General features: G+C 40.4%; 1 protein-coding gene across 3 annotated transcripts in view; it reads left to right on the forward strand.

The window, feature by feature from the left end:
* Positions 1 to 3831: 3831 nt before the first annotated feature.
* Positions 3832 to 22440, forward strand: part of trpm3 (transient receptor potential cation channel, subfamily M, member 3) — a gene marked incomplete at both ends in the record, with an annotated part of 142316 nt that continues 123707 nt past the window's right edge. For all 3 annotated transcript variants that reach the window (XM_080051476.1, XM_080051480.1, XM_080051481.1), the window contains one exon: positions 3832 to 4035. In XM_080051476.1, the coding sequence (XP_079907602.1) occupies positions 3832 to 4035 (204 nt within the window). The remainder of the gene's footprint in view (positions 4036 to 22440) is intronic.

Consider the following 22440-nt stretch of genomic DNA (forward strand, 5'->3'; position numbering starts at 1 on the left):
CTAAATAACCCCAGAAAAAAAACAGTTTACTAATCTGACAGTCAATTAAAAAGATTCTCCCACGAAAAAAGGCCCTGGAATTAATGGGTGTTTTTTGATCAGGCAAGTGTAGGTGTTTGTTTTTCTTTTCTTTTTTCATTAAGTCTATCTATTTAGTTTGTGTACTATTATTAGCCCTACATGTCTCACTAGCTGAAACTAAAGATGTGCTCTGACTGAGTGGGCTGCTCAATGATACATTTTTGCTTTATAAAATCAAATGTGGTCATCTGGTAGCCTAATGGACACGTCTTCATGTGAGTATTGTAGGAGATAGATTCCGAGAGTAATTGGTTTTGTGTCTGATGCTGCGTGGTGTGGGGGAATGTGTGTTTTCGTGGATATCATGGTCTGAAATTGTACATGAGTGAGTGCACAGGGTGATGCACATGAGGATTGCAAGGAAGCACTGATGATGCAAAGTCTAAATGGTCGGTTAGTAACCATGGCAACCACACAATCCTGTGTAGGTGGATATTTGATGTTAAAGTCAGAAAGTGGCACTGGGAGACAGGAGAAAGGAACCTGTCATCTACTACACTGTGTGGACTAGTCCAAACTTTAGAAATACCATGTCAAATTCTCTTTAAGCTCCTCAGGTGTGATCTACAACTCTTGGTTTTCCTTCTGCTTTTCAAAGTTTCAGAGGTGCAATGTTCTCTCACTTCCTTTCAGGGTTTAGGCTAATAGCCTATAGGCCTAATCTTAAAATAACCAGTTTTAAGAAATAGGCTATTGCCCACTTATGTTCAGCATGAGGTTAGCATGGTTTTATGCGGAGCCAGCCCCAGATAAAAAAAAAAAAAAAAAAAATAGGCTGGCCCATCAAAGTGATGTCTCAATCTTTTTTGTTTTGCCTTTTAAAATGGGCTATATTTACTAAATTAATATGTTAGTCATTATCTCTTGCTTCCTTCTCTGTGGTGAAACCGCTTGTATAATTTCTGTCATTGCTTATTGGCATATTACACTTGGTATTTTTCTCAAAAGTTGGTGGAGACCAAACCAGACCTTTAATAATTATAAATATTGGTTAGGCAGGCCATGTTGAACTGTATGGTAGCCTGGAAATCCAGACCGTGATAACGGGCGCAGCAAATTTAATTTGCCAGCGCCTAGTGGCAGGTCTGGGAATGCCAGGCTAATCGTATGGCCAAAACTCGGAATAATGCAGCTTGGTTTTGGCTGAGGTATAATTTGAAATTATCTGACTGTGGCGACCCCTGGCGGTAGCACCAAAACAGGCACCATGTTGGACGGTCAGACAGCGGTAACAGAGCTCGTGCAGGGAAGCGGTAAATTAGCTCGTGCAAGGAGAAAGCAATGAAGTGGGCAGGTCCTCGTTTGCTAGTACACTTCTCTAGGCTCAGGTAAGATATAGTCAACAATAGAGTAACTTACCTAAGCATATTGTTGTCATATTAAGCAGTGTATTCAGTCTAGTAAAGTATAATTTGTTGTTAAGCTGTGAAGTTTTGCTATAAGCCGAGGCAAACGCTAGTATGCTAGCTAGTTTTTCTGAAAAAACATCAAATGGCCTCATGAAGCTAATCTGTCGGCGACAGTAGATTGCTGTCACACACAATCGACAGTAGAGTTCTTCCTACAGTTCCTGTAAATCAATTTAAGCCTTCATCCACATTAGGTGTCCCAGCCCCCAAAAATAACACAATAAGCATTACAGTTTTCTAGCTAGCTATTCAGTGGAGTTACTATTTTTTTAAATAAGAATATAACGTTGACTATTTACATTACATTATTTATTTGAAGTGTTTTGCAAATTGAATTTAACAGAAAAAAAGACCTGTTAATTATTGGAGATTTCTGTTGTTATGTGGCCTACTTCATTTGTAGGCTATTTTTGTACACCTCCGAACACAAGGGGGGATTGTGTAAGGCCTGGGCTAGCCAGTAGCCACAGTTAATTTAAGTTCAAGTCAGCAAAGACAGGTGTTGCTGATTGATGGAGGAAACCAGTTTTTGACTGTGCTCTGTTGTGCACTATTGTTTTCAAGCATCAAACAGAAGCAATGACATGCTACATTAATTAGTTTGTGGAAGACATATTGGAAGTCATGGAACAAAGTTAGACGATATCTGACGTCTGATATAAGCCTAAGGTATTGGCAAGCTGAATGACATTCGTTTAACTGAACCGTTGAACGTCTAAAAAATCCAGTAGGCCTACCAGTCAGCATCAGCCATAGCCGCTAAAGTGTGGGACTTAGTCACTAGAGAATATTACAACTTGGGCTAACCTTGAAGTCCCTATGGTCTCGTTCTAAGAAAAATTGTGATTGAGTTTTTATTCATTTGCTTTTTCTCCCTCCTTCTCATTGTGTTTTGCTTTTTCACTTCCCTCTGTCACTTGCTCCATAATACTCTCTCACACACACACACACACACACACACACACACACACACACACACACACACACACACACACACACACACACACACACACACACACACACACACACACACACACACACTTAAATACACACAGGAGCTATTCCCAGGTGGTGGTGAGTGGTTGCTGGGAGCGACGACAACAATGTCCCTGTTGTTCAGAAACTGACACCTCTCCTTACTTTGTCTACATGTCTCTATCCCACACTATCTTACATTCTTTTTCTATATCTCATTGTGTCACACACTCAGTAATTTTTTTTTTGTCAGAATACTTTTATACTCTTCTTTTTTCAAATTAGCAATAACATCTTATACTCTCAAAGATTAACAGGCGTATTTTTCTCACAACTGCATGCCTTATAGCACAGCTGGAGACTTGGAGTGAGAAGTGTCAGAGTGAAGGAAGAAGATGACCAGCAAGGCAGCATGAGATGGAGAAGATCAGTTCCAGTTCCATATGTTTTTTCTCTTCAAGTGCGACAGAAAAACTGAGGCTTAACTCATAAACTGTGAATCATGTACATCAAAAAGAAGAAGAGGGGGAGAGGTGTGCGTGCCCCTCACAGAAGAAAGAGAGTGAGATTGTGAATGAAAGCTTTGGGAGTAAGAAGAACAGGAGAGGAGATGGAGGTTTAGTGGCTGTATTCAAAGCCCCGTGCTTACTGAACAAGGGCATCCGTCTCTGTTCTTCTGAGTCAGCTTAAAAAAGCCCTGCACTCACTCCAGAGACTCTTGCATGTCTCTTTGTTTTCCTATCTGAGAACCTTTTATTTTTTCCCTTCACCACTTGTTTAACTGTCATTTGCTCTATATTCCGATTCCATCTCTTTCCACCTCTTTGTCTTTGTCTTGAATTCCCTTTCACTGGGATTTGAATATCATACATTTTAACCCCCCCCCCATACACACACACACTCCCTTTCTCTCTCTCTCTCGCTTGCCTTGTTTCTCCCTCTCCCTCTCCCTCTCCCTGTGAGGAGGGAAATCGGCATCAGCGGCTAAGCCACAGTAACGGCACATGCAACAGGGTGCAGACAGCACCTTCTGCTTCACCACCTATCCTCTCTGACTGCCATCCCTCCCAGAAGAAGCTACAGGGAAGAAAATAAGAGCACAGGAGTGCAGCTGAGCAGGTGAAGACCTGCTGTCCCACTCTTTTAATCTGGAGATCTGAAGAGGGAAAAGGTAATACAAGCAGGAAAGGAGCACAACCTTCTAGAGCAAAAAGAAGACTGAAAGAAAGAGGTGAGACACTCGTTGAGTAGGCAGCATACTGAAGAATGAAGTGAGGAGGATGCCACCTGTGGCACTAGTTTGATTAAAGAACAGCCTCCTCGTTGCCCTGCTTGCTCCATCTGTTTGACCACATTTTTAACACCAATGGCTTCCAAGAAGAAGTGGGCTGAGCGGAGGGAGTTGCGCAGGGACCGGCCATTCTCTACCCGGGATGATTCATCTGTTGCGTCCGGGACATCTGGGCCGGGGCGTCCCACCACCAGGGGGCGTTTCTCAGAGTCGTGGAAGAGGCTCAGCTCCAGAGGGGGGTCCACCAAGAGAGGGGTGCTTAACTCTCAGCAGCCACCGGTAAGATGTTTGGAGGATACACAGGCACACTCTACATGTTCCCTCAAAGATTAATCGATGAGCTGGGCTCTGGGAGGGAAATTGGACAGGGAAGGCTGCTGTCAAGATGGTATATTACCTTGGAGGGTGTTAAGCAGCAGTGAGGGATTAGGAAGTAAATGGCGTAGAGGAATTTGGAAGACTTAACATGTCGATGAATCTAACAGTTTAATAATAAGTACCGTATTTTATTCCCTCTCTGGTGTCTATTGTTAAAACTTACATATCTTGAGTGATAAAGGCATCAAGCATTACCCAAAGTAAAATGCCTTTTTTGCTACTATGCATGTTTTTTAGCTTTGCACAGTCTTCCATCACCTGTTGCCTTGGAAACGTGGTACTATAGTCAGAACAGAATATTATTTTTATATTTTGGTTTGTTGAAATTCTTGTACTTTATATTATATATCTTTTATACTCAGAACTCGGAGATTTCCGACTTGGTAGTTCCGAGTTCCGACCTGTCTGTGTTCCAGTGCATCTGCTCGCGAAAGTATGGACGCCGACAACCTTTCTTGTCCAAATAACTAAACGTTAGGCTCTAGCACGTTACCGTTGCCAGGTACCGGTAGATCCATGACCACAATATGTAGTGAAGTCCCATTACAACTGGAACTCACCGTCAGAAGCCGGCTCATGACATAAGTCACGACCAACATTATGCGATTGGTTGGCTGATCCAGAGTGGCACTGGGCAGATCCAATAGTTTTAAACTTCAAAAAGGCGCGCCCCACCATTTGAGAAGCACTGGCTTACTGTGAGACATTAGGCTGTCAACCAGTTTTCTCATTGATGTGATTAGAGTATTGAGAAGATATGTGGATTTAACAGAATGTGTGTGCGCGCTCCTGTCTTTGTCTCTAGCTAGTTTAAGTGTATGTGTGTACTTGAGAGAAGATTTATTTGGTCCTCTGGGATTAGTGTTGCCTGGATATGAACTACAGAGTAATACTACCAACAGAGCCGGCCCAAGCCTTCATGGGGCCCTAAGCGAAATATGATTAGGGGGCCCCCCTCCAATGTTAGCGCTGCTGAAATTATAAATCTTTGTTAAATATCATTCACACACCCAGTGTTTTCCGCTAGTGCCTCCACTGTGCAGCTGTGTGAAAATATTAGACAGCCGAGATTCAGACCCTCCCCGGGAGATTTTTTTAACCTTTTTAAAGTGAAATGCATGAATCTGGTGCACTTTGAGAGGAAAATTAAGAGGCTAAATCTGAGAAATTTTGTGTGAACAAATAATTTGGAGACACTGGGTCGGATGAATTAGAAGCTATTGAAGAAGGACACATGGATTTTCCATAAAAATATTAATATAAAATAAAATATTGGGTCCTCTTTGTTGGGCTTGGAGCTCTTTTTCTTTTACGGGACATATTTCTGTAATATAATGAATGCATTTAAATGCAGTGAGAGGAACAAAGCAGAAGAACTCTGTTGTCCAGCTATTGTATCTTTTTTTCCACAGACGAGGCTGAAATATGCTATAGACCAGGGGTATTCAACTAAAATTCAAATAGGTCCAGTTAGAGAAAATGTCCTCAAGAAAAGGTCCGGAACATCATAATGTCTAACTTGCGTTGTGATTCAGTGTGATATATAGTGAAGTAGCCTAGTAGTTGTATCAACGTCTGCATGTAATTAACAACTGACTGTCAGATCAATATAGAAAGAACAATTCAAAAACATTTCAACAATATTTATTCTCACTTTTAAATAATTATAGATATATAATACTGAAGATATATGTATTATTTAAGTGACTCAACTGAAACTAATCTCTTCATAGAGAAGGGCTGCATTTAAAAATAAAATGGTGAAAATAAATATAATAATCTTAAAATAAAGATAAAATATATAATTCATTTTTGAAAAATTAAATAATTTTGAGAAATATTTTCAATGTATCATTTCTAAACTTCACTATACCTACTATGTTTGTTTAACATAGTAATCTCCCACTTTGTCTAATACTGGATTTTTATTTTGCAATTTTGAAAAGCTCTGAAAAAGTGACATGTCAGAAACTAAACCCCTGTAGAGGGTCTGGGGGTTTCCCCCCCAGTAATTTTTTTTTGTGTTTTTAGAATGTAATCGGAGCATTCTGGTGCATTCTGGGGAAAATAATAAAAGAAAAGGTCAACATTTAATATAGTTAAGATGAATAGAAAAATTAACAAAACAACATAACTTGCTAGCAGCCAGATAACTGGACTGAGGGACGGATGACCACTAGCTTTCGCTAATGTTAGTGGGGGCTACTGCCAAATATCTTGCTAAAAAATTAACCTGTATTTATAAATTCTGCCATTACTAAGAATATGTAAAACTTAAAATGTAGATAATTGTAACTACATACAATTTTTTTTTTTAAATAATGTTTTTCCTGTTGCTGTTGTGGGCAGTAGATGCAGTGCTGCTGGCGATTGGTGATTATGTCAATCTTATGTCTGTGTCATTCACACATAGGTCTACATCAGGGTAATAGAGAGTCCACATGATTGCACCTTGACCGGTTTTCACCAGTCTTACAAAAGGGGAAAAAACCATAGATAGTAAATAATAGGAAAAAACTCAGCTGTTGATCGCTCGTTAACTCGCTCGCGACACACGGAGCCGGTGAGCGAGCGGGCGAGCGAGAGAGAAAGCTGTCTCTCACTCTCCTCCCGCTGTCTTTCTCACTCTAATCTGACTTATTTCGCTGAAATTCTCGTAATTCTTGCACTTCTCTCTGACATCTCTCGCATGATAGCTCACTGTCTCTGTCTGTGAGCCAGCCTGAGCCGGGAATGCAGATTCGATTGGCTGCCTGAGTAGCAGGAGGCGGGATGGCTTAACTCGAAAGCATTTCCTGATTCGCGAAACCAGTACCGTAAAGTCTAGAAAAGCTGCGCCGGTCAAAATAGAAGCGCCCCGTCAAAATTTTAAATACTTAAATAATTGATTGACTACAGGTCCGGGTCCGTATAGGACGGCGTCTGGGTCCGGACCCGGACCGCGGTCCGCCTGTTAGTGACCCCCGCTATAGACTATACACAGTGCATGGGCAACTGAGAGCAGCCCCATTTCCAATTGTTTTTAAATAAACTCAATACACACTGTGCATGGATGTGAACGTGACATGATCAGATAATTTCGGATTACCTCCCAGATGAACTGATTACATTTTTAGGCTATTAATTATCTAGACCAAAACATTTTATTCCTTTTTTTGTATGATAACTTACATTTGTTAATATCAAACACACAAACTTAAGCGACGGCTTAGTTCTCTTATGCCTCGGGCCGGCTCTGACTACCAATACCACTGTGACTGTGAAATCATTAGATATTTTGATTAATTAGTCAGCTGTAATGGCCAGGTGTTTGTCACTGAGTGAATGAGAGAGACAGAGGTTGCATTCCGAATCGCATACTCTTTCTTTTTTCTATTCTACATACTACATCCAACGATAAAAAGAATCTAGTTAGGATGCAGTATGCATACTATTGGGACATACTTTACTCTCTTATTTCATCATAACATTGCGCCTTGATCTTGCCTCTTGCTTTTATATCCGTCGCATCCCCTTTTGTTTTCATAAGGAGGCTTCATCGATGTGACGTCACTTCACGTGCGCAATGGATTGTGGGTCAGAATCGCCCAAATAGGATGCAGTTTTCAACACTAACAATCTTGGCCGCATGAAGTAGGACATCCGGGTACTTCTAACCATCCTAAATCTGGCCACAAGAATCGGGACATCCTAAATCTTTTTTCTACATACTATATAGTAGAAAGTATGCGATTCGGAACGCAACCAGAGTATAAAAGATAGAAATTGGAAAAGAAAGTGAGCAAGACATATAGAATTTCTCCAGTGACACTGCTGTATGAGTGAAAGATTAGGAGAATAAGAAGGCAAAGACAGATAGAGAAAGTTAGGGAAAGAAGCTTTAAGATAATTTTATGCTGTAGATTTAAGTTGGTCTCTTTAAAATCACTGCCAAGTCTATTACTGTATGTGTGTGAGCCTATTTCCCTCAGAAAATTTCACTTTTAGAAGCAGGGATTGGACCCAAACGCAGAAGCCCAGGGCAGAAGGTTTCATTTTCAGGAATTTATTAACTTGAGATGGCTTACTGGTTCAGGTGTAGGGTGACAGGAAAAAAGCAGCATTGTGTTGAAGACAAAATATTAACAAAACTGACAAAGTTAACAAAGCAGAGGAACTGATGGAGAATAAAGGACTCGGAGTATATAAATGGTGTGCTGATCAGAGAATGAGAAGCAGGTGAGGATGTGGATGGGGGAGCCCCAGTGATTGCACCACAGCTGAGGGAAGTGGGAACGTGTAGAAGTGGGTGAGACAGGTGTGGTGAATTTGAGGGAAAGTCAGAGGGCCTCTTGTGGATGGATGGGTGTGAAATGGCAGAGGAAGGCCTGGAGACAGGGAAACATGACTAGAGATGGATGTGGAGAAAGACTTAACATGACGGTTTCCTCCTGAGTCCCGAATCATATTAGGACTAAGGCTATTCAAATTAAACTTTAAAACTTTAATCAGCCAACTTGTTAAAAATGTTGGGTTTTATTCAGGCTTTTTATTTAAATGTTTTTGAATCAATCAGTTAAAGGGACGGGCTAGGCTTGGAGAGTAGGCCTACGTGCATTGTTCTAGTAGCTCTAACCAATGTTAAAGAACCCTTTTGCATAGCAGACTGGCACAGAGAACTTCTGTCCCGGGGTGAACAACCAGGCTATGAGAAATGACGACCGAGTGAAACAACTGATATGTGATAAACAAGAATTGGTGCAGGTGGGTCGCCACTGACTGGCCACCACAGTCACATGCATTAGTGGGAAACCCTCTAATGATTAGTTTCCTTTCTTTTCTTTTTTTTAAATATATTTTTGGGCATTTTTATGCTTTATTGATAGTGCAGAGAGACAGAGGTGAAATGAGGCAGAGAGGGGAGTGACATGCAGAGAACGACCACGGGCGGGAATCGAACCCGGGTCTGCTGCTGGGCCCGGCCCGGGGGGGTCGCCCTACCAACTGAGCTAAGGGCGCCCCATGATTAGTTTCTTTTCTGTCTCACATTATTCCTGCTAGTAAACACAGTTACCATAGTTGTCCCTTTTTTATTCCCACATTCAAAAACAACGATTTTGTATTTTGTGACAATTTCCTTTTGGAGCTTCAGTTTAGTGCAATCTGTATTGTATAGATACAGCTTACAGTCAAGTATGTATGGGGCAATAAGCTTGCAAGCAGGATAAACCATTAGTGTACCACAAGGGAGGCTGGGGCGGAGGTTCACCTTCCACTTGTAGAATGTGAACATTTTGGACTCAGGATACTTGCAATGGTATCATCAAAACAGCATTGTGGCAATCACACAACCCTATCTAACTGGAAACTTTGGCCTATCTGTTGGCTCTCGCATTACACAATGCATATCACAGTATGCAATAAAGTAACAGCTCAGTCAGACAACATGCAACAACAAAATGCAATGCAAAATTGTCAAAGGATAGCTGTCATCTTCTGACCATCGCGTTCATCAACTATGGCACTGACATCTCATTTCAGGTTTCCTTAAGTAACGTGAATTCCAAGAGCAACTTGATTACAAGCCAAAATTAAACTTAGCTTTTTTTTGGTTTATGTTTCTTTTAGGGATGGGCATTTTAAGAAATTTCATTGATCGATTAATAGGGAAAATTAACGATCAATTATCGATTTATTCATTTTCTTTTTATATAATAAAATAAAATGCCAACAGAACATCCAAAATACAGCGTTTTTACCATAGACTGTATACATGAGGTTTTTACCCAATTACATCTTTATTCCAAGAACTTCTAGGCAAACAACAATCCATTAAGACAAGGCAACATAAAAATTAAATAATAATAAAATGTGCTGCTGGTTAAAGCCCGAGGTCATGAGCCAACAATGAGCCAATGCTACAAAACCTTTAAACACATACAGTATGTGCCTCCTAAGATGCTACCAAAGACTGCAGAAGGGCACGGCACGTTTCTCTGAGTGGTAAAGGACCTATCGTTACTTCATATAATAAACAAAATGTGCAAATTAGTTCCCTGATGAAGGCGAATCGATAACAATTTCACGTGATCGACAATAATTTCGGCAATTTCAGGAGTCGGAAACTCCCAGTTAAAATGTCATTCACATCATTTAAGATGATCAACCTAAAGGTATTGAGCCAGGAGGTAATAGTGAAAAATCAGGTGTGCCAAAGTCAGAACGACACACCTGTTATTTTTATGTGCTAACCATACTTTTTAGAACTGTAACAACTTGTGTTTTGGATTTTGCTCAGTGTATTATTATTTAACACACATTCATATAAATTCCTTTCATAGAGGCATTCTTGATAGTAGCATGTGGTCAACAGCCTGGGAGGATATTTATTAGAGGTGTTATGATCTCGATTGTAAGTCGGAAATCGATTGAAATGACGTTGCATGTAGTCCTTCAAAATTGAGTGCACTTTGAGTTACCTACAAACAACACCACAATATGGCATGACATCTCTGCAGGGAGCCTAATATGGCATGACATCTCTGCAGGGAGCCTGTGAAGAATGCACACTTGGAAAAAAGAGTCACTATACATGGCAGGTTCCTACGGTGGCGCTGAGCATTCACCAAATAAAAAAAAGTTTCACAGCAGGATCTCGTAATTACGAGATAAGGATAACCCTCTCATTCATCAATAACAATGTCTGTGTGTGTGTGTTTGTGTGCAGACGAGGTGAACCTAGCCATAGGAAAACGTAGGCAATAGCCTTGGTTTCCAGACTACAATGCAGGGTTTTTCCTGCATTCAAAAAATTTTGGCGCCCGCCAAAGGAATTTTAGCGCACGCCAAAGGAAAATCCTCAGCGCCAAAGTGTTTTTTTTTATATATAGATAAATAAATAAAAATCTACTTAAAACGGCTCCAAATATGTTTCCATTTCCGCGCCATTCCAGTCATATTACTTGCAATCTCAGTTGTAAAAAAAGAAATCAGGTCGGGGATAATCGTTATTAAACTATCATTGTTCCGCTCGCCGGGGCATGCAGGCTTATAAATGCAGCAAACCCTTTCAGCCGTGAGCTCCGCTCTGCCCCTCCCTCACCTGATAGTTTCGCTATCGGCCATAGTCCAGAGAGTACGAGGGAGATGTTGCGCATTGCCGGGTGTTTTGAAAAACTTCTAGATGACGAGAATAAAGGTAAAACTAATTGTGTTGTCTGAAAACACTTCAGACTCACAACAAACTAAAATAATGTGCAAGATTTGTCACGCGCGGACACGCGAGTAACATGACATACGCGACCGAGAGACAGAGAGAGAGAAAGAAACGTGATATAGGCCTACAACCTGATCTGCACCTTTAAACATCCCGACCAATTTGTTTATTCACTATTTTAAGTCGAGTCATAGTGGTCTATGACCAAGCAATCAATGAATAAAAACACAGGAAGTTTAAAGCTCCTTGACTCCTGCCACCACAACTGTCAACACTACAATGCAACTGCCTATCCAGCCAGCTCCATGACATAAATAAATCATGCCCTTACATTCAATGCTAGCAAAAGACGTGCCCTATCAACACCATTTACAACTGGTTATTTTTATTTTGACATATTTTTATTAAATTATTAAAAATATGTTTCACTTATTTAGCCTATTTCTATTCTCCCTGTTTTCAGTTCAATTAGGCCTTTGTTTAAAGTCCAAAGTCATGCTGTTTTTAGAAAAAAACCTTGTTAAAAGTAAAATAAATGCATAATGTTCTTAAATCAATGATTAACTGTCTTTAATAATCTTGATAACACAATGTGATTACTCAAAATAATCATGATTATGATTTTTTCATAATCGAGCAGCCCTACCTTCTTCCATGGTTTAGATCAATTAGAAACAATTACAGTATTAAACAGGTAGGCCTAGTCATTATTAGTATTTTGACTTCATATCTACAGGTTGTTTATTGTGATTTCATAAGCGTCAGTGAGCTCCATGGTAACGCAGTGATTGACAGGCTGACAGAAATGCTCTTGAGCTGGACAGAAACTCCCCTCTCCCAACCCAACACCCCTCTTAAAATACACAAACCGTTTGCCTTTACTGTCGCGACCCCAAAAAAAGTCGGTCGCGTACTGACCCCCCAAAGGCCCATTCTGAGCCAGGAAAAACCCTGCAATGGGCCCCATAATCAATACACTTATTTTAAATATTTGTTTACTGTTCATTCATTAATCATCGAGTATTGAGGGACACACTTTCGGCTTTACGCCCGTGATCAGCTGCTGAGGTCCGACTGGGCTTTTCTCCTGAATAGTCCCAGTGACTGCATATCTGCACAAAGTTGACATGGCTATACTCATTGTCATGCCCTCCTTGTAGAAAGTTCTTATGTGTTTGTATGAGTCATGGATTACACCGAGTTTAACGACTGCATTTAATCAAAGCATTCAATAAAACTGCGTTCCGATACAGTAACAAACAGGAGGTAAAAGTGAACTAGCCCACCGGGCATTCTGATTGGATGAGGCAACACAGTACGGTGGCTCCGGTGGCTCATAATGAACAAACTGCATATAAAAAGTGTGTCCCTCATTTCCCGATGCGATCGCTGATTAATGAATGAACAGTAAACAAATATTTAAAATAATTGTATTGATTATGGGGCCCATTGTAGTCCGGAAACCAAGGCTATTGCCTACGTTTTCCTATGGCTAGGTTCACCTCGTCTGCATACACAGACATCGTTATTGATGAATGAGAGGGTGATCCTTATCTCGTAATTACGAGATCCTTATCTCGTAATTACGAGATATTATCTCGTAATTACGAGATCCTGCTGTGAAACTTTTTTTTATTTGGTGAATGCTCAGCGCCACCGTAGGTTCCTTCTATGACTTACATTTTCTTTACAATTGACTGGTGGAACAAGTTATTGTTACATTTATATTGTAAATAGGTGATTTCCCATTAAGGCTTTAGTGTGGTTGCAAATAACTAATAATGGAGATTATATCATTCATGACACAATGATGACCATCTATTGAAATAGGAATAACACATTTAAATGAGTTATCATGGCACAAAACCAATTATCTTAGTTTAGACTATATAGCTAAAGGAAGCAAAGAGGAAAGATATGAGAGCCAAACTGTAGAAAGGGTGGGTGGCAGACGGGTCACGGACAGAGACAGAATCTCCACACTGCCCTGCATCCAACACCAAATCTAGCAGGGAGTACCAGCAGCGAAACACAAGCGAGAATGCCAAAAAGGTATTTGTAAAAGTAGTAATAGTAGTGATTGGTTGGTGTTGGATATTTTAATTTCACTTTTGGAGTGGCTGAGTCATAAACTTGAAGCTGGGCTGTTGGTATGCTAACACAGTTAAGTCCTCAACATTTTAATCTGCTTAATAGTTTCACTGGCAAACCGTTAAAAGAAATAAGATGGTTATTTAATGGAAGTGTGTGTGTGTGTGTGTGTGTGTGTGTGTGTGTGTGTGTGTGTGTGTGTGTGTGTGTGTGCGCGTGCGTGCGGAGGTTTTTGACTGACATCCGTAGCAACAGGAGCTTGGGAACAGCCCAACGTATTGTGTAGAGTTTGCTTAAGCAATAAGAGCTGTGTGAGGTGTTATAGTGGGAGAACATTCTGAATAGACAAAGCATATTTTGGGAGGCTAAGAGCACTTATTGTATGCAATTGTGTATTATGTGTCAGTGAGACTGAAGAGGAGTGGGATTGTGATACCGATGGAGCTCTAATGTATGAGGGTTGAGCAAACATGATCATTTGAAGACATGTATGAGTGTTAGGTGTTACAAATGAAGGTGGTACATTTTTCTCTCTTTTTCTTAGGCACATACCGGTACACAAAACCTTTATGGTTAGAGCCTTACTTAGGAGATTGTCTCCCCAGAAACCATTTCAGAGAGATGATGTGGATGGGAAACTTTTCTAATGGGGAAATAGAAAGGCGAAATTTACTCTGGACATGAAAAGCGAAAGGAATGAGGACAAGGTGTGATGAGGTTGCCATGCAAACTTTTGTTGCTGTGGTAATGATTGCCCACTACCCAGCTCACTTTGTCAAAATTGCCACAGTTGACCTTCCAGACATGATCTGTGTGTGTGTGTGGTGTGGTGTGATAATATGTATGGAAACATGGACTACCTTATGAAAGGCGTATTCTGACCTTCAAAGAATACTCGCTGTTGCTGCAGCTTGACCCAACTTGACTATTTGTGCAGGGGCCCATCAAGTTCCACTCCACTATTTGCCTGCACCGTCTTCCTTTGTTAAATTAAATAACAAAAAAAAAAAATATTTTTTTTAATAGATTAAATACCACATCCTACACCTCATTTTTCTTGTAGTTTTGAAAATGTAGACAAGGACACGTGTCTCAAAAAATATGTGATCCAATTTTCCAATTCATTCACTCCCCTCTCTTTTCTCTCTATGACATTTGAGAAGGATAAATATGACGGCTCAATAATCCTTTCTCCATTTAAGGTCTTTGGTTAATTTTTGAAGTGCACTGTAAGAGATCAAGGCAAGGTGCAAACTCTTTTTGTTATCACAGTGATTGATGTGCTCAATTTGTACTTCTTTTAGCTTTGTATACACATATCCCTTGACCTCCCAGCCTGTGCACATATTCTGAGTGAAAGGGAAATAACTTGTCACCAAATAAATCATGAATGAACAATTTGTTAATAATCAATTAGATACACTTAAGTTCAGGAGGATGGAGCACACATATTCCCACACTCAGGGCATGATGACAAGTCAATGCAATATATAACATCTTACAAAAGAAAGCAATTTGAGTTGCTCCCCTTATGGATTTGTCAGATTACTGGCATGGTTCCTGGTCAAAGCTTTTTCAAACCCTCCTCTAAGCAGCTTCTCTGAATTCATTCCGTTCATTTATCCTCACTTAGACAGAGGAGGAGGGGAACAGAAGGGGAGAGAGAGGGACAGACCGAAATGTTTCTGAGATTCTCAGTCATGCCTCTGACAATATCATTAGCAAGTTCATATTACATTAAAGCTTTTTTTGTATGCAGTAAGAAATGATAAGTCTTTGTTTTTCATTTGCCTTACTTTTTTTTTTAAATGACATAGCTTTTTTCCTCAGATTTTGGTGTTATGTGTTGATTTGCAATCAGATCTTTTCTGGCCTCACAACCTCACCTAGCTATTTGGAAGTCCGAACTATATAGACTTTTATTTTTTTGCCCATCAATTATAGCATTAAGCATCGCTATATGCGGTTTGTCCAAGGATTTATTCAGTTATGTCAACAAAATAACATGGAGCTATTGATACAAGTCTTGCCTGCCTATTTTCACTAGAGTTTAATTTTGTATCTCATTATCAGAGGTGCTCTTTTCAGGTGAGGCGGCTTACCTCCACTGTAGTATGGTATGGAAAGCCCTTGTATTTTTAATGATCCCAAATTATCAATAGTTCAGAAGTTGAAAGCAGTCATTTGTAATTCAGCATCCAGCCTTTATACCCTCCCTGCCCTCCTCGAACATGTTGTCAAACCTTATAGAATCCATTTAATATAGAGTACTGTATTTTTATGTAAATATATATTTTTATTCATGTAAATGTAGACATCTTTGAATAGAGATATGTTGATCTGAAACACCTATTGCACCCCCTCTTTGAACTGCGGCTTTGAAGCTCATCTGTCTGATGACACCAGCTCTGGGCTTTTAGGCCAAGCGTTTCCTCGCATGTGTTTCCTGGTGTAGTGGTGTAGCAATAATGATTGCCATAAAAGCCATTACCAGGGGCCCCAGGGCAACTTGGCTGTGGGTCGAGCTTTATTACACCGACCCGCACGATGGTAATTACACAATGTCTATGTTGCTACAGCAACATGGACATTCTTAACTGCTAATGCAAACTTTATGTCAGGGGAGTTTGGTATTTTGTTTTAATTCACAGTATTGTAGGCAGGCAGGCAGTCAGTATTTGTGCGTGTGTATCTTTGTGCGTGTTTGTGTGGGCACATTTTTGTAGCTGTATATGTGTGTGTTTGTGTGCAGCCTTCTCAACGGGGGGCTCCTTTCAAAGATTGAGACAACATGGAGTTACTTGACTTATTAGTTATTCTGTTCGCTATTTCACCTCACTGGTTTCATCCACACAGCTGAGCTCTGAACCTCGGTTTTTAGGACAACCTGGGAACAAAAACAGGCTACTTCAAACACTCGTTAATATTTATTGATATCGATACTAGGGCTGCAACTAACGATTATTTTGATAATCGATTAAACTGTCGATTATTTTCTCGATTAATCTATTATTAATCGATTAGTGTTTTGGTACGTAAAATGTCAGAAAATGGTGAAAAATGTTCATCAATTTTCCAAAGCCCATGTTGACGTCCTCAAATGTATTGTTATGTCCAAAACACACACATATTTCAGTTTACTGTCATAATAGGATTAAAGGAACCAGAAAATATTCAAATTTGAGAAGCTGAAATCAGAGAATTTGGAAATTTTTTATTAAAAAATTACTCAAAACGATTATCAAAATAGTTGGCGATTATTTTAATAATCGATTAATAATCGATTCGTCGATTAATCGTTGCAGCGCTAATCGATACCTTTATCGATACGCCTTATCGATCCGGGTCTTTATCAATACCACTATCGATACTTTTCTATTATTATTATTATTATATATTTTGAAGAATATAAAATTTTTGGTTTTAAAAAATCAAGTGTATAGGCCTACTATCTATGAAAAAAATATATAAATGTTTGCACTTGTTGGTTAATGTATGTACTGTCACTTTTCATCATGTTTTAGTGATAAGGAAAATATTTAGGAAATAAATAATTGTAGGGGAAGGTGGGGTGATTTGTGCATTTTGGAAGTTGCAAAACCCCTTGTTTCTAGAAAACCGTGGAAGAAATTGGAAATGTGACCACATATTTAAGAAGAGCCATCCATTTGACTCATCCTGTAAAGAAGGGAGACACAAGGAATAAGATATAAGCACATTTAAGCTCAAAAAACTGTGTTTTGCCTTTCAAAGTAAAATTTCCATGATCAAGGTTTTTTGATTATTGTGTCTGAACAATTATAGACACGTTTGAAAACATTTGACACATGTTTTAGTGCTTTGGTATGCTACACTTTGAGTCTATATAGTTAGCACAATGTCAACCCTAAATTGCTGCATCATGCCTATTATCCAAAATTCTGGGGATGGGGTGATTTGTGCACAAGGGCCTGGGTGAGTTATAAGTAAGTAAGTAAGTAAAATGTATTTATAAAAGCACATTTATGACAGTTTGCACTGTCCAAAGTGCTGTACATAGTGCATTCAGTAGGTAAACAATGAAGGTAAAATAACAATAACCAAAATAAAAGACGTAAAGCCCATACATCCACATAAACACAGATAGTAGTGCAGAGGTAAGTAAGTAGTGCAGAGGTTAATGGGGAGGAAACACCAGGGTGTACATATGGGTTTTGAGCCTTGATTTAAAGGCAGAAATGTAGGGGGAATCACATTTGTCAGGTGGCAGTTGGTTCCACAAGCACGGAGCAACTAGTGCAAAGTACATTTCTGAGAGTTGTGCCAGTGGCATGGCTGTATACGCTGGTCACCAAAAGAAAGTGATTGTCTACAGTAGCTCAGAAGAGAGTGACATCTCAATTCCACTTAACGACACCACTGATGAGAGTTCAGATGGCCAGAAAGATGATGATGGTGACTTTGTCATTGTGACACAATGACGCACAAATCACCCCACTACGTGGGGTGATTTGTGCGACAAGACAACTTTTTTTCCGAAAGCTATATTTCTTAAACAGTTTATTCCAGATCCAAAGTTTTTATTGCCAGGGATGCACAACATCCTGAAATATATGTACATATTTGAGTTGGAGACATAACTGTCAAGGCCTCACTTTAAAATCACTTTGAGTAAAAAGTTGCACAAATCACCCCACCTTCCCCTATTTTAAATTAAATTAAATTTTTAATAAATATTGGCATCAGTAGTTTAATTATATATTTTAAAATGAGAGCACTATACAACTAGCCTGACATTCCCAGACCTGCCACCAGGCGCTGGCAAATTAAATTTTTCTGCGCCTGTTGGTCTGGAAACTCTACGTTGAAGCTTTTTCAAAAAGACCAGAAATCTGGGCTCACGTTTCAATTGGTTCTATCTAATATGGGCGCGCCAGAGCCCTTTGGATGGTACTCTGGGGCGGACGTAACCGGATGACGACAGTGACGTGCAAGTAAGTGGAATGTTCTGTTTTGCCGACCGGCAAACGTTTAATTTAACAGTTTAACAGCTGTTCGCTAAACGAACGGAGCTTACGTCACCTTGTGCATCGCTCTGATTGGTTGTAGTGCTATCCAACTGCGTGCAGTGGCATTTGAAATGCACGAGTAGATCCTTAAGGCCTACCGTGTTCCTCCCAACCTACTCCGGGCTATTGAGACCATGCACGCAGGAACAAGGTCCAAGGTGGTTACCCCAGACGGCAACACTGAGGAGTTTGATATCCTGGCTGGAGTAATGCAAGGGGATACACTAGCCCCCTTCCTCTTCATCATAGTCCTGGATTACTCGCTCAGAAAAGCCATCAGTGGGCGGGAGCAGGACCTCGGCTTCACCCTAACCCCAAGGAGGTCAAAGCGACACCATGCAGTTGTCCTGACAGACCTGGACTACGCGGATGACATCAGCCTGCTCTCCAACAACGTGGAGCAAGCACAGGAACTCCTGAACAGAGTGGAGCTGGAGTGCGCCAAGGTTGGCCTTAGGCTAAACGCCAAGAAAACAGAGGTCATCACCTACAACATCTCACCGGAGCATCAACCGCTGACAACATCTGGTGGCTCTGTGCTGAAGGAAGTCGAGGACTTCAAGTATCTGGGCTCATGGGTCAACTCAACCGAGCAGGACCTAAAGGTGAGGAAGGCACTCGCATGGAGGGCCCTGAACGGAATGACCTGTGTTTGGAACCTCCCCCGTCAAATCAAACTCAGCTTCTTCTATGCAACGGTAGAGTCTGTACTCCTCAACGGCAGCGAAGTCTCTAGACGGGTGCTACACCAGGATGCTGCGTGCAGTACTTAACATCAGCAAGAGTACTCATGTTACCAACAGTATCCTGTATGAAGGAATACCAAGGGTTAGCGAGAAAGTAGCTTCTAGAAGAATGAGACTGGCGGGACACCAAGAGCTGCCAGCCAGCAAACTGGTACTATGGGAACCAAATCATGGTCATCGGTCTCGAGGACGTCCTACACTTACCTACGTGGATATACTCGAGAAGGATGCAGGAGCGCAAAGTACCAATGAACTGGTCAGATGTATGGAGAATCGGGATGACTGGAAGCAACGATGGAGGGCTCGTCTGAGGACGACCTAGAGAGAGAGTAGGAGCCGCCCTTGAGTTGGAAATTACTATTGATCGTGGCCAGACCCTGTATCGTTCAAGATATCAGGGTCTGGATTTCCAGGCTACTATACAACTGTATTACTCATGTTTCTCGCCAAAAACTCAATTTCCCATTCCTTTACGTTACACTTGAACGCATCATGATAACCTAATAGTCGTTTTACTGAGCCATCCTGAACACATCATCACGCATCACGTCTGAAAACTTTGTTTACTTTTTAAGCTAACTAGTTTGTATGCTGCCGATTACAACACGGATTTCACAATTGGATTACTATTTTTAACTGATGGGACAACAAGCTACACAGTCTGTGTGTGTGCGTTTACCGCTGGTACTTTGAGTGGATGATGAAGACGGGCCCGTCTGTGGATCGGCGGCAGCAGCAGGAGGAGGAGGAGTAGACAGTCTTTTCAATCTGGAGACAGTCGAAGGTACTGCATTTGGCCTTTATTTGATGCACAATGCTGATGTGCTTGGCCATTGAGGTTGTGTTCCCCCCTTTACAAGAAATGATTTTGCAACACAAGTTGCATTTCGCTTCTGCTTTATCTTCGAGCTTGGTAATATAACGCCAAACCATAGACCTTTTCGCCCGTTCAGCCATCCTCGCGAGCGAAGTTAACTGCCAGACTTCACTTGTTTTACTTTTAATACCTGTTTGCAGTTCATTCATAAACATTGGCGGACACGCAGCAGTGATTGGTTTGATTTGATTTAAATGCCGTGACACGACTCGAGGGACACACAATTGCGTTAAAGGACCTACGGGAGAAAAAAAACAACGAGACTCGATAGTGGTATCGATAAGCCCAAACGTTATTGATTTTCGGGTTTTGAAAAAAGTGGAACCGGGTCCTTGATAGAACCGGGTTTCAATCCCCATCCCTACTCAGTAGTCAGGAGCTTTCAGAAACAACTAGCCTGAACTAGACTGATCCAAATAATATCATCATAATAGCAGGAGCCTTATGGCTTGGGCTTGTCCTACATATTATTTAGTGTAAGGTGGCCTTTTTCTAAAGGTAGAATGATGATTGCAATGCTCCTTTGCTTAAATTAATTATCATTTGTTTGTAAGAGAAACAAATCCACATGGTGGAACAATTATATTTTAAAAATCACAATTTCTTTACCATAAAGTCTGAACGTCTTTTAGGCAGTTAAAGTTTCACAAAAAATGTGTGGACTGGACTGAATTAATAAATCGAAAGTCAAGCAAAGCCAAACAGAGAGTTTTGGGACTGAATTGTCAGGTTTAAATACAGCATTATACTCTGCAGTATTTGGGTGAAATGAGTGATTGTTCTTCAAAGTGGATCGGCAAGCACTAAAGCTAATCTGGCATTTATAGATTTCTGTGTGTGTGTGTGTGTGTGTGTGTGTGTGTGTGTGTGTGTGTGTGTGTGTGTGTGTGTGTGTGTGTGTGTGTGTGTGTGTGTGTGTGTGTGTGTGTGTGTGTGTGTGTGTGTGTGTGTGTGTGTGTGTGTGTGTGTGTGTGTGTGTGTGTGCTTGTGTGTGTGTGTGTGTGTGTACTTGCTCTGCTGTTCCACTGAGCACTGAATTTACACGGTCTTAGGCACTTCATGTATCACCAGTTGGGCATTGCACTGATCTCTTGAACGGGAGGCCACATCACCTTTTGTATGAAATTACTGTGCAAATGGATCATTCTGCTCTCTGTCTTACACAGAGGTTATTTCAATTCGATGTTGTCCTGCTGCTATCTGCAAACCAGAGATAACATATTTTTTTACGCAGTTATCATTAATGAATATGCAAGAGACCGATTTCTGGGGAACTTATACAAAATAATTTTCTGCAGGCAGATCGGAACATCCTGCGTTTCCCGAACGGTACTAAATTGAAGTTTACTTTGCTTCACCATCGTCATATCACATTATTAATCTAGCATAGTCACACAAATACATAAACCCATATCGATGCTTATGCGGTCTCTGTTTCACTTGCTTCCTATACACATGTCGGCAAACGCTCCGGCGCTAGTGTCGTAAAAACACTACACCTTTTGTCCAAAGGTGCCGCTAGAATAGACTCAAACTGAAAGCTCCTTGTAGCTACTTTGACTATGCATGTTAAATAGCCACTTCTGGCAATACAGTGAGAAAGCCATCTGGATGTTAGATTAAGTTTCAAAATATCTATCGGTTTAGATATGATATAAATAGCTTTGGTGGAATGTTAAACACATTTAAAAAACAAAGACAGTTTCCTGTTTCTGAGATAAATTTATATGGGAAAACTTGATATGGGAGTTTTATTTGCTTCAACTACTTTAATGCAGCCACATTACGCAAAACAGCAATTCAATGATGGCGCCCAATAATGATATGCATAAAATAAGTATAACATTGTTTATCTGTATATTGTTTTTCTCTCCTTTAATTTTTCTTTTGCTTCATGCTCTCTGCTTCAATCCAATTCTCTTTTCTCTAACTTTGGTCTTTCAGTCACAATCAGAGGGACAGCAGAGAAGTTCCGTTGCCATGATTCTGTCACAATTACTGTATCTGTTTCATTGTGGGATGAAGGGAACGTTAAAACAGTCCCTCAAATGTATTTCTTTAGAAATGTGAAGGTTAGGAGACTGGAATCACAATTCACTCTTGCCAGTGGCGTGCACAGACATTTTGGGGGGCAGGTGCTCAGTGCAAAAAAAAGGGCACAATATATTCTATCGATGAATGACCAAATAATTTGTACTTGTACAAAATCCCCCCCTGGCCTAATGACTTTTAATACCCGGCCACACATATTGTTAGAGCCATATTCTATGTTAATTTACAACCTATTTTATTTCAATTATTATATTAATGAATTCCTAATTGATTTAAGGGATGTTTATGTTTTATTCT

This window comes from Ammodytes marinus (assembly GCF_949987685.1).
Source record: "Ammodytes marinus genome assembly, chromosome: 2".
Lineage (NCBI taxonomy): Eukaryota > Metazoa > Chordata > Actinopteri > Uranoscopiformes > Ammodytidae > Ammodytes > Ammodytes marinus.